Raw genomic sequence first — 17,044 nt, forward strand, 5'->3', positions numbered from 1 at the left:
GCGGCGTGCGGTGATTCTTGGGTTTACCCCATTTTGCCCATAACCTCTCCCTTCTACAAACTTGGGGTGTCCCTTGGGGCCATCCCCAAGTTATAAGTCCAAGCTATATAAACCCATTCAAAACTTCCCACCAAATCAATGTGGGACAAGCCATTTACACAAACCTGAAGGAATTTCCTCCAAAACTCCATTTCCATGGAGTACACTTTGATTTCAATTTCTCATTCACTCGATAATGGTTTCAAGCAACTAAATATATCACGTGAATCACAATGCGGTACAAAACGCGTTACCACTTTGACTCGCGAATATCGACGCACGAGTCCTGCCTAATTATTAGACCAAAGTTAGGAAAAAAATCTATTTTTTACCTAAATTTTTCCAAACCATTTCCAACATGATATGGTACATATCGGACAAGGGATGCATGTTGTTCCTATATATAAGGCACAGTACAGTGTTGTGTAGCCTTATGGAGATATGTCATGACACTACAAGAATTCACACATTTGCCGACCAAAAAAAATTTGGTCGCAAAAAAATGACATTTGCCGACCAAATATTAATTAGTCGCGAATGATCATAATTTTTGGCGACCACATATTATTGGTCGCAGAAGGTTATATTTTGGGGACCAAAAAAAGAGTTGGTCGCAAAAAGTGGTATGCTTTTGACTACCAACTACAAATTTAGTCGCGAAGGGTGACGTTTTTTTTGGCGACCAAAAATTTAGTTGCCAAAAACTTATTTTCAGCAACTAAAAAAAATTAGTCGCCAAATTAACACTTTTAGCGACTAATATTTTAGTCGCCGTTGATTGAGATTCGACAACTAAAAAAAATTATCGGCGAAGGGTACCTTTTCTGCGACTAATTTGATAGTTTGATCGCCAAAAATTTGTAAAGGAAATTTGAAACTTGAGGCGGGAATTGAAATTTTTTATCTTTACCAATTTGTTAGCTCAAACATTTTCATTTTCTCCTCTCTCATCTGTTTCTCTCAAACAAAACAAACAAATATATCAAAATATGCCCACAATGTATCTCTGTTTCTCTCACTCTCTCCATCTGTTTCTGTTTCTCTCTATTATTCACACAAGCACAAACCCTAGACCACCATTCAAAACCACCACCACCACCAAAAATGTCTCACGCCGTGGTGGCGTCGCCCTATTTCCCCACCGTGAGGTCGGCGGCGAACTGACCAAGGCAGAGGTCGGCGAACTGAGGTCGGCGGCGAACTGACCAAACCAGGTAGCAGTGCGTGGAGCCGCCTACACTCTACCATTGCTAATCCTCTCGATTTCAGACCTCTTGCATCAGGTAAACACGCTCTCTCTTTCTCTCTCTCTCTCTCTCTCACTCTCGCTCTTGTTCCCCCAATTTCAAACCCTAACTATAATTTTCAACTTTTCAGATCTTTGCCTCTCAAGAGTTTCTTCACCTTGAATTTGCTAAACCTGTAGTTTTTGCCTCCTGTAATTAATTTGATTGACATGGATTGAAGAAAACCCCTTTTTCTTATACAATTGAAATATGAAAGCCCCAACAAATATATTTATATATAAATAAATATATCAGATTACACAACCCTAGCTCTTTGGCTTCCAAGGGTTTTATCAAAATGCACAGAAGTTCTAATGGAGCAAATATGAAGGAGCTCAGTCTCAATCTTTCTTTTTTATTTTATTTCAATATCTGCATACCATTTGGAGTTTCATAATTCTCTGCAGATGTACTGTATGTCTGCCTAAAGTACTGAACTTTTATTCCCATGTGTATTGTATGGGCTTTTTGGTAGATAAAAAGAGGGGGTTTAATTGTTAGGGGCTATGTTAATATATTTAAAGCTCTTCTATGCAATGTGACTCAGCTCGTGCACCTGCGCCTGCTGATTGATTGATTGTATTGGATCTTCACAAATTGAACACCTGACAACTTGATTTAATATTATACCAGTAAAAGAGAATGAGAGGAAATACTCAAAAGCAATCGGACCATTGGTATCTGTTAAAATCCACCTACTCTCCACCTACTTCACCCACTTAAACCTACTCCACTAAACCTAACCCACTACACCACTACCACCTCACCTACTCCACTAAACCTACTCTCCACCTACTTCACCCACTTAAACCTACTCCACTAAACCTAACCCACTACACCACTACCACCTCACCTACTCCACTAAACCTAACCCACTACACCACTACCACCTCCACTTCACCTACTCCTTACCTACTACACACTCACCCTCTTCTATATATAGGAATCATGAATCATTGTAATAGAAATCAATATAAATCAATCAATAATACATACAATTTATTCTCTCTCTATTTCTCTTTATACATTAAATTTTACATGGTATCAGAGCAAGGTTAAGACCTTAGTATTTCTCGCTTCACCGGCGGGCGGCAACCTCGCCTTGGCCGCCCGTCGGACCTCAACCTATTCCGCTTATTTTCTACACATACCTTGACTTCTTCAACATTTTCTTACACCCCTCCTCCGCTATGTCGGCGGCGGCACCCGCATCATCGTCTAGCCTCTATCACCGTTCACCTCGCCTCTCACATATCCGTGGTTGTACTCTTACTCGTCGTCGTCGTTGGCGTTTCTGGCGCTGCTTTTCTGCTCGTCACTGCTGTTTTTTTCCCGATTTGCTCTCTCTCTCTTAGCCATGGATTTGGGTGTGGGGTGTAGAGCTGTGGCTCTGTTGTTGGTAGCCATGGTTGCTGGCTTGAAGGTTTCAATGGCAGCAGTGTACAAGGTTGGGGACTCCGCTGGTTGAACCATCATTGGGAATATTGATTACAAGGCCTGAGCTGCTTCCAAGACGTTTCATGTTGGAGATGTCATCATTTTCGAATACAATTTTCAATGTCACGTGTTGCAAGTGCCCCACAAAGAATACCAAGCCTGCAGAAGTGTAAGACAGTAACATGCATCTTCACATACAGCTTGGGTAATGTGTAACTATCAAAAGCACAAGCTTCTTGGACATCCCTCTCTCTCATCTTTTCCCACTTTCAAACCCACTTTAATCATATCTCTCCTTTCTCTTAATTTATTTCATCCACGTTCTTTCACCCTTTTCTTTTATTTTAATATATATATATATATATATATATATATATATATATATATATTTTATTATAATATATTTTCCCTATCCCTTGTTAGTAAGCATCACCCGTTTTCCATTCTCTTATTATTATTTATTTTATATTCCACCAAAAAAAAAAAAAAAAAATCTGCTATTTTTCTTATCACCCATCCACAAATATTTTTCTCTATTTTCTTTATCCATTATTTTCTTTTATTTTATTTTTCTTATTAAACAAAACAACACCACAAAATAACACCAACAACATTCCACAACCTTGTCATTTTATTCATATCAGGGGATCAACCCCGATCACACTTTTACATAAAAAAAAAAAAAAAAAAAAAAAAACCCACACAAACAAAAACAAAACTACCACACCCACAGTGGGATTTTTCTTCTCTACTCAGCCGCCGGTCTTTTCTTCTTGCCTCCATCCTGGGTGGTCCTTGCCGGTGTTGCCTCCGTGCTTCCTAGACCACCAAGCAAGTTGCCTCCTCCCTGCTCCTCCACTACAGCATACGGTGGACCTCCAAATCGGAACATCACGGTGGCCTTCCGCTTCAGCTCCTTATTTTCCGCCTTTAGCACACTTAAATCTGCTCGCACATCCTTATACATGCGTTGGAGCAGAGCCAGTTGGGCGTTTAACTGCTGCACCTCATTTGTCCTACTCTGCAGCCGGTTCGACAAATTTGTAACCGCAGTCATGGTTTCCACACATGACTTCAATGTATACTGATTGGCCTCCACATCCGACTGCACTGCCATTCTTTGCTCCACCGACCGCATCGGAAAGTTCAACGGAGCAAAACCAGAGGTGTTTGGTTGAGGTTCACGGGCCTCCGCACCAGTTATCTCTCTTGTTGACTCGTTGAGGTCGGGAAAGAGAGTGAGTAGACCACGGGATGAAGAGGCCATATTCTGGGTAGCTGAACGGGAAGAAGAGGCCATGTTTTTTGGGTTGCTGAGTGTTTCAGCGAAATAGCAATTTCAGACTGATAATGTTCGGAAGGGGAGTGTTTCAAGATTTGCAGCTCTTAGAGGCAATCTCTCAGAAAAACGAATATCTCTCTCAGAAAATGAAGAGTTTTTCAGAAGTTTTTTCCCAGGTTTTTTTGTCTTCGCTTCTGCCTCAAGCACAGCCTCCGCATTGGTTTATATTGACACTGACGACGCGGCCGACACGCCACTCTGTCGCTCACGTGCCTCGCCGCGTCTCCGGCTCACCTTTTGATGGCTCGACGCTTTCTGTCGGGCACGACTTTTGATGAAGTGGGCGCGCCTTTTGAGGGCGCAACTTTTGATGGCACGTCTTTTTATGGATTGGGCACGCCTTTTGATGGCACGCCTTTTGAAAGATTGGGCACACCTTTTGAGGGTGCGACTTTTTAGGGGTCCGACAAGACTCTGTAAACTGTCCCGACATTGATTCCGGTTAGCTCCTTCATGGGTCCTACAAGACTCTGTAAACTGTCCCGACATTGATTCCGGTTAGTTTCTACAAGGGTCCAGCAAGACTCCGTAAACTGTCACCACAACTGTCACAACATTGTCTGCTACAACGGTCCGACATGACCCCATAAACTGTCTTCTACATCGGTCTGACACTGCCATCCAGTGTCCTCTACACCGTTATGACACCACCATACAGTGTCCTCTACATGGTTATGACACCCCCATACAGTGTCCTCTACAACGTTATGACACCACCATCCAGTGTCTTCACCAATGGTCTGACACGACCATACAGTGTCTCTTATCCTCTTTTATTTTTATGTATTTTCTTGTTTTGTTACTCTCTCCAAACTCAAGTTGGTTAGTTCCTATCCCCCTTGAGTTTGCGGGGGGCTGTTAAAATCCACCTACTCTCCACCTACTTCACCCACTTAAACCTACTCCACTAAACCTAACCCACTACACCACTACCACCTCACCTACTCCACTAAACCTACTCTCCACCTACTTCACCCACTTAAACCTACTCCACTAAACCTAACCCACTACACCACTACCACCTCACCTACTCCACTAAACCTAACCCACTACACCACTACCACCTCCACTTCACCTACTCCTTACCTACTACACACTTGCCCTCTTCTATATATAGGAATCATGAATCATTGTAATAGAAATCAATATAAATCAATCAATAATACATACAATTTATTCTCTCTCTATTTCTCTTTATACATTAAATTTTACAGTATCTTGTGCGACTCAAGTTGTTAGTAAAAATATTGCTATCAGCCAGTCTCTTGGAGCACTTATGTTACAATACTTGCTTACATATGTTGAGGATGAAAAAGAATAACACTAAATAGTATAACAATACAGCAATGGTCGTTCCATGCCCATGGGTCATTCTTAACTTCAGCATAGGGCAGGGCTTGCAGGCTTAAACTTCTTGGATAGGGTTTCCCGAATAAAGACTACAAACAGATTGTTTGGATATTCTAGAATTGAGATGAAGGCTTTATAATTTTCAATAATATATATCTAGGAATATGCGTGACAGTTAACAAACAATCTTTGGTTCTTTTAAACTTTTGGGGAAATGTATGGAGTGGATTTTTGGCTGTTGGACCAGGTGTACTATAAAGGCATGCTTGTTTTTCATAGTGAATAATTGAAACTGAAAATAAGTCTAAGGTTCAATTTGTGTAATGGTTTAGGATGTCAGAAACAAATAGGCAATGGTAAAGAAACTTCAGGTTTTATTAAGAGAATGGCATGGAAGACATATGTTTGGAATCGCTTACCACATTCACGGTCTTCATTGGAGTTTTAATTTGTTAGTTGATCAAATTTACAGTGGTATTGGTAAAACATGTCAGGTGGTGTTAGAGGGAAGTAGTCTAGCATGCGTTGTAGAGGACCGTTAAATGTTCATGTGCTTCCTTGGCATGAGGCATGAGGCGTGGTCTCTAAGGGACCTTATGTCTAGGTGGCAAGCTCTGAATAATTTTAGGAGACTCTTAGAAACCCATGATTTCTCTCAATGGGATGTATGACATCTAGCGTAAGGAGCTTTATGATTTTAGAAAAATATGAATAAATCTCTTGCTCTCTAGGAGATCCGTATGTTTGATATGCTAGCTTGCATGTTTTTGTCTTGGATTAAATGGATCACTGTCCTGTATGCAGGTGGTTTTGATAAAGGTAATACGTAACAAGATCACTAGTCAGCCAAAGGGTTATGGATTTGTGGAGTTCAATTCACATGCAGCAGCTGAAAGGGTTTTGCAGACATACAATGGGACACAAATGCCTGGAACTGAGCAAACTTTGAGGTTAAATTGGGCTTCCTTTGGGATTGGAGAAAGACGCCCTGATGCTAGGCTGGAGCACTCTATCTTTGTGGGGGATTTAGCACCTGATGTTACAGATTACTTGTTGCAAGAGACCTTTCGAACTCAATATCCATCAGTTAGAGGTGCCAAGGTTGTGACTGACCCAAATACTGGGCGCTCAAAGGGATATGGTTTTGTTAAATTTGCTGATGAAATGGAAAGAAACCGTGCTATGTCTGAAATGAATGGTGTCTATTGCTCAACTAGGCAAATGCGTATCAGTGCGGCAACACCGAAGAAGACCACTGGCTTTCAACAGCAATATGCAGCAGCTAGAGGTAATATTCAATCTTATTGTAATAGAACCAAACCTAACTTGCAAATTGTTGATTCATTTGCATGTGAAAATAATTGTCCGTACGAGGTTGTGATTACGTATTGTTGTAATCTTCTTTATAATGTTGTCCTCTTGTAGCCTTAATCTTGTCCGAAGCTCTCTTTTCTCTTTCTAGTAAAGTGCTTTTTTTTTTTTGGGTATAGATGTTGATAAGTTTTTTTTGGTAGTGCATATAATATATTTCAATGGGCCATTGGTTTAGTAGTTAAAACTCAACATATCAACTTTCAGGTTGTGGGTTCAAATATGAGTGCAGCCACTTTGTGCGGTTAATGCCAAAAGGTTAGGTCTGTAGCCCAATCTTTTTCTATTGGACCATCGTCCACTAGGGACTAAACTGGGTGTATGTTTCTTTTTTATTTTTGTAGTATTATATATATATATATATATGACCATAATGTGTCAGGTAGTGGGAATGTGAATTGACTAATTGAAATACATGTCACGGACACTTATATGGAAGAGACGTGTCATGTTGGACCTCGTGTCAGACATTGGCACACTGTGAGCACTAATAAAAATATGTCCACCACTTCTTCAATGTGTCTTAAAAAAATTTAAATAATAATATCAAACACTTTAAAGACACTTTGCGGACACTTTGGTGGACCTTTCGTGCACTATTTTTATGATGAATCTCTGCATAGTCTACATTTTTGGGAAAGTAACTCGTACACTCTAAATATGTTTTAAAATATTTCTAAGATGGATACATCACATATGTATTTCGATGTTCTATAATGGTTTCACATTTTACATTTTAAGAATGCAATTGTTTTGTGAATGATATCTTGATGTTTAAGTTGTGAAATATATGACCTTTTAATTTTAATTAGTGTTATGTTGCATTTTTTATTTCCTTTGAATAAATCATTCATATATTTGATTTTACAATAAATTTATAAAGACATAATTTTTTAACATGCTTCAAGTGTCATGCCTTGCCTTTTTATTTTTATTATGAAAAATGCCATGTCCACGCCATGTGCACAAGAATGTTTGACTAGAAGTTAAAAATGAAGTGTTAAAATCTACCATCACCTACTCCACCTACTACACCTACCACCACCTACTACCACCTACTACACACCTACCACTACCACCTACTCCACCTACTCCACTACATCTCCTATATAAGGAACCCCTCACCATTTGTAATATAGACAACATACATCAATCAATAATACAATCATTTCTCTTTATACATTAAATTTCTACATGGTATCAGAGCAAGGTTAAGAAACTAGTCATTCTGCTTCACCGGCGGGCGGCAGCCTCGCCTTGGCCGCCCGTCGGACCTCTACACATACCTTGAATTTTTTCACTAACAAGGCCCGCCATGTTGCTATACAATCATCACCTTAAGATCAGCTGTGATTCATGATCCGACGGTCCAATTTTGTTACTGCTTTTCAACTTCAATAGACCATACAACTTCCGTATCTCTTTCACTGGAACCAAACTCTCTTTGCATCCACTGGACTCGCCGGAGTCATCCGCCGACGGTCTCGACGACGAGCTCTCCCAAGATCTCCGGCCATATTTTCCGGCCACTCTCGAATCGCCGTTGGTCTGCAGCGCCGCCGCATCACAGATTTCAACTGCCCTACCTCATCTTCGACGACATCGACAAATACTCCGTCGACGACATCGCCATCCGAGGCTTCAACCCAACGTTCCTCTCCCTGATATCAAAGGAATTTGTGCTCTCTGTCGCCGCCGATGGTCGCCGTCCCTCCATCGTCGCCGATGTCGTCTTCGATCTTCCTCCTCCGCCACCGACTCCACATCGTCAGCAATCTCCTCCTCTCTCGGTCGCCATGCATGACCACAGAGCCACACACGGCGCTCCCTCTCTCAATCTCTCTCTGTCTCCCTGATGGGGGAGAGAAGAAAGAACAAAACCAGTGTGTGTTGAATACACACCGCGAGGGCTCTATCTGTGTTCCACCAAACACACCACAACAAAGCTTCCAATGTTATTATAAAATATTATCCCCACTCATCCACCACTCCACTTTCCTTTTCTTTATTTTATTTTATTTTTCGTAATCAAAAAAAAAAAAAAAAAAATCCTGCCGACCTCAACAGGAAGCATGGGAGCATATCTCTAGCAACTTTTTATTTATTTTATAATAATAATCATAATTATTATTATTTTCTCTCCACTCAAGGACATCCCCCACTTTGTCACCTTTCCCACCATTTCGTCTGATGAAAGGAGGAGACAGCACATGGAGGGGACACACAGCAGCACATAGTCCAAACCCATTTTCTTTTCTTCTTTTCTTTCTTTATTTATTTCTTTTAATCACCTTTTGCACCCCACTCACTGCCTCCCTCACCAAAAAATAGAATACCTTTATTTATTTATCTTCTCTTTCTTGTGTTCCATTTTTCACAAAAAAAAAATAAAAAAAAAAAAAACAAAACCAAAAATACAGCTTTGCACAACAACTTTGTTTTATTTATCTTAGGGATCCACCCCGATCACAATTTTACACACAACACAAAAAAAAAAAAACAAAACAAAAAACAAAACAAATACACAAACAACCACATCCACCGGCGGGATTTTTCTTCTCTACTCTGCCGCCGGTCTCTTCTTCTTGCCTCCGTCCTGGGCGGCCCTTGACAGTGTTGCCTCCGTGTTTCCCACTCCACTGGGCACGATCACTCCACCCTGCTCCTCCACTACAGCATATGGCGGACCTCCAAATCGGAACATAACGGTGGCCTTCCGCTTCAGCTCCTTATTTTCCGCCTTTAACACACTTATCTCTGCTCGCGCATCCTTATACATGTGTTGGAGCAGAGCCAGCTGGGCGTTTAACTGCTGCACCTCATTTGTCCTACTCTGCAGCCGGTGCGACAGGTTTGTGACCGCCGTCATGGTCTCCACACATGACTTCAAAGTATACTGATTGGCCTCAATATCAGTTTGCACCGCTATTTTTTGCTCCACCGACCGCATCGGAAAGTTCAACGGAGCAAAACCAGAGGCGCTTGGTTGAGGTTCACTGGCCACCGCACCAGTTATCTCTCTTGTTAACTCGTTGAGGTCGGGAAAGAGAGTGAGCAGACCACGGGACGAAGAGGCCATATTCTGGGTAGCTGAACGGGAAGACGAGGCCATGTTATGGGTTGCTGAGTGTTTCAGAGAAGGGTTGGTTACAGAATGGCAACAGAGTGTTCCAGAATCTCTTTCTCAGAAACGGAAGAGTTTTTTCAAAGGATTTTCGGCGGTTTCAGACTGCTTTGCACAGCCTCCGCCTCAACCTTGGTTAAATAGCCGAGGCAGACACACGCGTAATGCGCCTCTCGGCGCTCGCCAACAACATGGGCGCTCCTTTTGATAGGCACGCCTTTTGATGGCACGCCTTTTTATGGATTGGGCACGCCTTTTGATGGCACGCCTTTTGAAAAATTGGGCACACCTTTTGAGGGTGCGACTTTTTAGGGGTCCGACAAGACTCTGTAAACTGTCCCGACATTGATTCCGGTTAGCTCCTTCATGGGTCCGACAAGACTCTGTAAACTGTCCCGACATTGATTCCGGTTAGTTTCTACAAGGGTCCAGCAAGACTCCGTAAACTGTCACAACAACTGTCACAACATTGTCTGCTCCAACGGTCCGACATGACCCCATAAACTGTCTTCTACATCGGTCCGACACGAGCCAGTGTCTTCTACATCGGTCTGCCATAACCATACAGTCTCCTACAACGGTCTGACACGACCATACAGTGTCTCCTATCCATTTTTTATTTTTCAGATTATTTTCTTGTTTTGTTACTCTCTCCAAACTCAAGTTGGTTAGTTCCTATCCCCCTTGAGTTTGCGGGAGGCTGTTAAAATCTACCATCACCTACTCCACCTACTACACCTACCACCACCTACTACCACCTACTACACACCTACCACTACCACCTACTCCACCTACTCCACTACATCTCCTATATAAGGAACCCCTCACCATTTGTAATATAGACAACATACATCAATCAATAATACAATCATTTCTCTTTATACATTAAATTTCTACATGAAGCTTGGAAGATGATGCACATGACTGCTCCTGATTTTAACTTTGAAATGCTTATTTATTTAAAAACTTGGCAAAACAGTAAGAATGCTCTGCATATTGATGTCGATGGATAATAGATATGTTGAGCTCCCTGAACACATATGTATCACAGTTGAGTGACTTGTCATTATTGTGAAAAAAAAATTGAAGTAATATTGAGAACTATGTGAAATTTATGATGAAACTTAAAGGTAGTAAAACTGTAAAGGACAAGTACACTTTAGTAGGGCAAGGAGAATGATATTAATAACACTACAGTAAGTCCAACACTTTGAGTTATTTATGCTTCATAAGTTCCATTTTTTTTTATCTAATGTGTTTTTATTTTGCAGGTTTTTATTGGAAACCTGGACCCCAATGTCACAGAAGAGGAACTGAGGCAAATATTTTTGCAGTTTGGGGAAATTATCTATGTGAAGATCCCCACATCAAGAGGATGTGGTTTTGTGCAGTTTACAGCTAGGTTCGCCAGGCTTGTGGAATTTCTATTTGAATTGTTGGAAAAATTTAATACGATAAGTTGAAAATATGAAAGATGTCTTGATTTATGTTCTCTCCCATCGAAACATTTTTTTTCCCTTTACTTATCTCCTCTCTCTCTCTCTCTCTCTCTAGGATGGGGATGGATTTATATTCTGTTTAATTTGACCATATGGTAATTGAGTTAAGTTGGTGATTTTATGGTCTCTTGTCCATTTTTCCCATGATATCTTTGCTTTATTGCATAAACTTTACGTACTCCCACTTATTTTACCTCCCTATTTATTGTCTTATCATATTGCTTTATATTTCTTTGTGCAGGGCATCTGCTGCAGAAGCAATCCAATGGATGCGGGGAACAATGATTGGTCAACAAGCGGTCCACCTTTCTTGGGGCAGGAGTCCAACAGCTAAACAGGTGAATCTTCTTTTTAGACTGCTGTAGTATAGTATATTGACATGGCAGTAATGGAGGAAGGAACTACATATCGTTCTAGGAGATGAAACAAGGACTAGATATCATTCTAGTAGACATGATTCATTAAATCCACAAGAACAACCTTGAATCGACAAGGAAAATAAAAAAGAATCTGAAAATAATATTGATTGAATGAATAAGTTACTCATGCCGTAGTCTTTACGCATGTATTTATTATAACCTAAACCTAATACATGTAGAATAAATAATTCTAAAATAAACTAGGGAACTTTAAATTATTACAAACTAGGAAATCTAAGAGAATAATCCTAGTCAAAATTAAATTATGAAATAATAAAAATATAAAAAGTTTGAAACTCTTGTTTTACATCATATAATTATATGGGCTTATAAGAAGTGGGTAGCATTTCTAAATTTAGATAGTAATCGTCTACGAAGCATGGACACGACCTCATTAAGTAACATTCAGTAACATTAAGTTGGCCACATTAAGTAACATTCATAGTAATCGTCTACGAAGCCATCGACCTCAACCTCCATCCAGTCGACTTTGACCACCGTAAGCCTCTCTCTCTCTCTCTATCTTGCCTTCCCTCTCGCTCGCGTCTCTCGCTGATTAATATGTATAATATATATATATATATATATGTATTTATTTAATATTAATAAAAAAGACATCTTATATAGAAACACATTTATTTAAAAATATTATAATTAAATAAAATAATTAACTTGTATTAAAATAAAAATATATATATAATTTCTTTTTTTGCTGTGTCCTTAGACGTGTCCGTGTCCCTATTTTTTTAAAATTGCCATGTCCCGTGTTTGTGTCCGTGTCCGTATGCATGTCAGTGTCTGTCTGTGTCCGTGTCCATGTCTGTGTCCGTGCTTCATAGGTCATCATCATCATTCTTAATTGTTTATTGGTCCAATTGACTTATGTTAAATAATATTTAAAAGGTTTAAACCGACCTGGCCCACTCACTGTCCATTCAGTGGGAGCAACTCCATACTTTCCTTTTGGTCCCTCCAATGTTGAAATTATGTCCCCACCCCAAGGTATGTGTCTAATGTAAGCAATGCTAATGGTTAAGGTTTGAAAAAATTCATACAAGCACTCTAACTTTAAAAAAATATAGTGGAATTTTTAATCCGAGTTTATATGCTAGTACCATACAAGCACTCTAACTTTAAATCCTCCACACTTACGACACTATTGCCAACAGAAGAGTTTTACACAATCTTGTCCTATTCTGTTGTCTCAAATTCTATATCGTACCACACAATAAATATCGTACCACACAATCTTGTCCTATCCCCTTTTATCTTGCATCTTTTACACTAAAAATTTTGTTAGTATGAATAACCATATTAAAAAAATTTGCGCATTATACACTTGCTTATAACACTAAAAATTTGCGCATTAAAATTTTTTTGTTAGTATGAATAACAATATAAATCACTTGCTTAGATATTGCAGTTCAACAGGACTAAGCCACTGGATAAAGTATTTTGCGCATTATACATGGGCAAAGTTAAGCAAAAAATATTTGAAAAATGGCATCTTAATTGTGCTCAATGTGGTATTTATTGAAACAAGGATTAGAATAAGCCATATTTGGTGTTCCTGTTAATATATATGGTCGTTGGTTTTGTGTCAGTTTATATGCCAAATTGTTTGTATTACAACCCTTCGCTTCTGAGTCCTGACCTGATGACATCCTTTTATATGCATGAATTATTAAGAGAGGATCTTTTTCCATGAAAGCAAATATCTCCAAAATAAATTATCAATTTTAAAAAATGTTAATTTTCAAATGCATAGCAAAATATTTGTATTTGCTATAGTGAATGATGAGCATTTTATAAATCCTAAATATTTTTTCCTTGAATTTTTTTGGGGTTTAGAATAGGGTTTTGTGAATTGTTCCTTGTTTTTGGAATCAATGTTGCTGCTGCTGAGTTATGTGTTGAAACTTGGATATAGAAAATTTTATAATATTTGCTAATCTGTAAAGAGTAATAATTGATTTACATGGGTTTAATAAAAAACTTCAATTTTGAAGTCGAGGGTTTTGTGGATCTTGGACTGCTGGGGTTACTAACATGCATGGGAGGGAAATAAATACTTATCTATGGACAAGAAAGAAAGCCCGAATTGTTTTATCTTATTTTATTTTCTATGATCCAAGTGATGGTCACTTGGGGGTGAGGTGTCGTGAGTATTGATTTTTTTTTTTTTTCTTCCCCTTTCCCGTCATTTTAATGCTTTTTGATAGTAAATGGTGTAGATTATGAATTTAACATATGTGGGCAGACTACTTGAGAGGTCATGATTGTTGGAAACTGCAAAACGTGTGGATCTTTGTGCTGGTTTGTAATTTCAATTGCAATGAAATGCTGATTATTAGACTATCACACAGCCTACTTAATGGAATTATAAGGAGCATTTCGACGAGATGTCAGATATTTTTGACCTTTACACAATTAGAAGAAACATCGCCATGACTTGAAGGTTATCCTTGATATTTCTAGCGCAAAAGGCAATAATTAACTTCAACTTTCAGATAGACAACTTGTTGGACTTCGTTTGAACTAAGTCGTTGTCTGAATCCTTAAGATCTTTTCTTATAAGGCGAATATATTACTCGGATTGTTGTGTGCTTCTCATGGAATTTAATGATTGTTATTTGTTGCTGCAAATTAAGCCGTAGGAATAGGCCTGCTTTGATTCATTCATGAATTTTGAGTGATCTGGGTGCCATTTTGAACTTTGTCTTGTCCATATATCTAAGTGCTAATTGTTGAAAATGTTTATATGTGGAATGTTGGCGTTGAAGAGATGAATGATTTTGATTGCACATTTCTTTTGGGTACATGTTGCTGATAAATCGGCCTCACATTGTTTTTGTCACCCAGTAAGATGACATTGTAGTTGTTTGATCTTCAACTTGATCCTTAAGAGTGCTTGCTTAAACATTTTGTATTTGATTTTCAATCCTCGATATTTGTACTCATTTATCTGCTATATTGCTTCAGCAGCCTGATAGCAGCATGCTCTTGGAGCTCACCTTTCTCTATCCTATAAATTGCCACTTTATACTGAGTTTGACATCTGTAAACTGATAAAGACCCTAGTAATTGATTGACCTTGTCTGATGAGTATAATGGAAGAATTATTGGTGCATGTTGAGATTTTGGTGTTTTTAGCATTGAGTTAGGTCAACCAAGCCTATTTATTTTGGAATCTGAAATGTTAATTGCATACGTAATATTGATTCTATTTTGTAGCATTCACGGTTGTCTAGTTGATTTATTGTTTTCACAGTTTATATACTACTGACTTGTAGCCTTGGTCTGATTGTGTGGCTTAATTTTTTTCATTAACTCATCTGACATTACTAGGTGGGGACAATGATTTTAACGAAGCAGTATCGCTGCATGCACTCAACAAGCTGTACATGCACGAAAGGGCATCTAACTGAGGATGCGATCTTTCTAATTTTTCAGCACTTGAACTGGAATCCTAAGTTGATAGCAGCCTTTTCTTGTGCATGCAAATGGTTTGATGATGTTGCTAAAAGAGTACTCTGGAAGGAGTTTTGCAAGGCTAGAGCTCCGAAGATGATACTTGATCTGCAATCTAGTGGGAGTCACAGTGTTGATGGGAACTGGAGGGCGCTTGGGAAGCTACTTATTTACTGTCCTGGATGTACCAAGGGTGGCTTGTTCAATAATATTCATATTCGTGGCCATTTTGTTTATAGGACCTGTTTCTCTAGGACTTCAGGGAAAAGCTTTCTTTTGCCGCAATGCAGAACAGATGTACTGTATGTGTCTGATCCTTGTGAACATCTTGACCAAGGGGAAGAGGGAGATGTGGGATTTTTCCGTGGAGTTTTCAAGTCATTTGCAATGTCAAAGGTTCGAAAGATGCTGATCAGCAGGGGGGCCAAGTTTCATCCAACAGAAGTGTGCCCCTATTGTAAGGCAAAGCTGTGGAGCATGCTGCAAGCAAAAATGGTACCGCAGAGTGCTAGCTGCAGGTTAGGTTCTTACGAAGATGCAATCGAGTATTACGTGTGCCTTAATGGGCATGTGCTTGGTATCTGCACCCTCTTGCCATTGTCTGATTCAGAGGCATCTGAGTTGGAGTGATACTTTGAACTGAACCCAGGTATATCTAATCTAAGCACACAGATTTTTCTTTCCTTTCTGGTTTTTCTTTTTTAAAATCAATAGGGTTCCTTTTCGTATTTGTCATGGAACGCTACCATATATATTTATTTAGTGTAATTTTCTACTTTTTCCTGAATGAACACTGCAAGACACTCTGCTACAATCTGTTAACTCTTAAAAGACCTGGCCTTTTAGTGTAGACATTAGGATTTTTATGAGATACAAACGAAGATTCTTTTGCTCGGTCACCTTTTTAACACAGCACCAAAAAATAGTACACACTCGGGGGGTGGTAAATAAGCTGAACTGAGTTGAGTGTTGACCATGTTTGAGCTCTGGTTGAGAATGTAACATTGCAATAAGGGGTTTATCTTGAAAGTGCCTGATTACAATCAACTAACTATTTCACATGTGATTTATCAAAATATCATTGGCTTAAAGACTGGATTAACACCAGATTTGGGATGTAAAACCTTGCAGTCTTTTTTACTATTGTTGTTCTTTTTTTTGTTGACGTGTACGACAAAGAGAGATCACTGTAGGTTTTCTGTAATTGTTTTTTTTCTAATAACACTTTCTTTGTCCATGTGATTTGCATGCAGGCACTTACCTTGATCAGAAGGAGAAGCTCATTAAGTACAGTGATTTTGTCAACAAAGAGCTTATATTGTTTTCTAGAATGTTATTCTGTTGTTTCATGTTGTATATTGCTATTTTTTTGGTGAGGAAGGTTAAGTTGATTATGTTCTCTCTATGTGTCTGTTTGTCTTTGTACTTGACACGATTGTAAAGAAATAAAGTTGTGTTGTAATGTTTATGATTGATGGGGAAATATTCCGATCTTTTGCATTCCATGGCAACTGAGAGTGTGTAATGTTGTACTTTTGTCCCAAATTTCCAATAGCTTTTGCTAATCAAAGCCCCAAAACTAGTAAGGGTACTCGTGCCCCAGTAAGTTATACTTTTGCCGACTAAATAAAGTAGTAGGTGTATCACCAAACACATTTGGCGACTAAATAATTAGTCGTTAAAATTATTAATTTTGGCAATCAAAT

General features: G+C 39.1%; 1 protein-coding gene across 1 annotated transcript; it reads left to right on the plus strand.

Annotated features, from left to right (window-relative positions):
* Positions 1-868: 868 nt before the first annotated feature.
* Positions 869-16,831, plus strand: LOC114278055 (EID1-like F-box protein 2). Its single transcript, XM_082899684.1, has 6 exons — positions 869-1,322; positions 6,259-6,742; positions 11,221-11,351; positions 11,690-11,786; positions 15,216-15,987; positions 16,592-16,831. Exons 2-5 carry the CDS (start codon positions 6,650-6,652, stop codon positions 15,966-15,968), a joined length of 1,074 nt encoding a protein of 357 aa, XP_082755810.1. The 5' UTR covers positions 869-1,322; positions 6,259-6,649; the 3' UTR covers positions 15,969-15,987; positions 16,592-16,831.
* Positions 16,832-17,044: the final 213 nt, after the last annotated feature.

This window comes from Camellia sinensis, chromosome 12, assembly GCF_055761805.1.
Source record: "Camellia sinensis isolate YWXY chromosome 12, ASM5576180v1, whole genome shotgun sequence".
NCBI classification, from domain to species: Eukaryota; Viridiplantae; Streptophyta; class Magnoliopsida; order Ericales; family Theaceae; genus Camellia; species Camellia sinensis.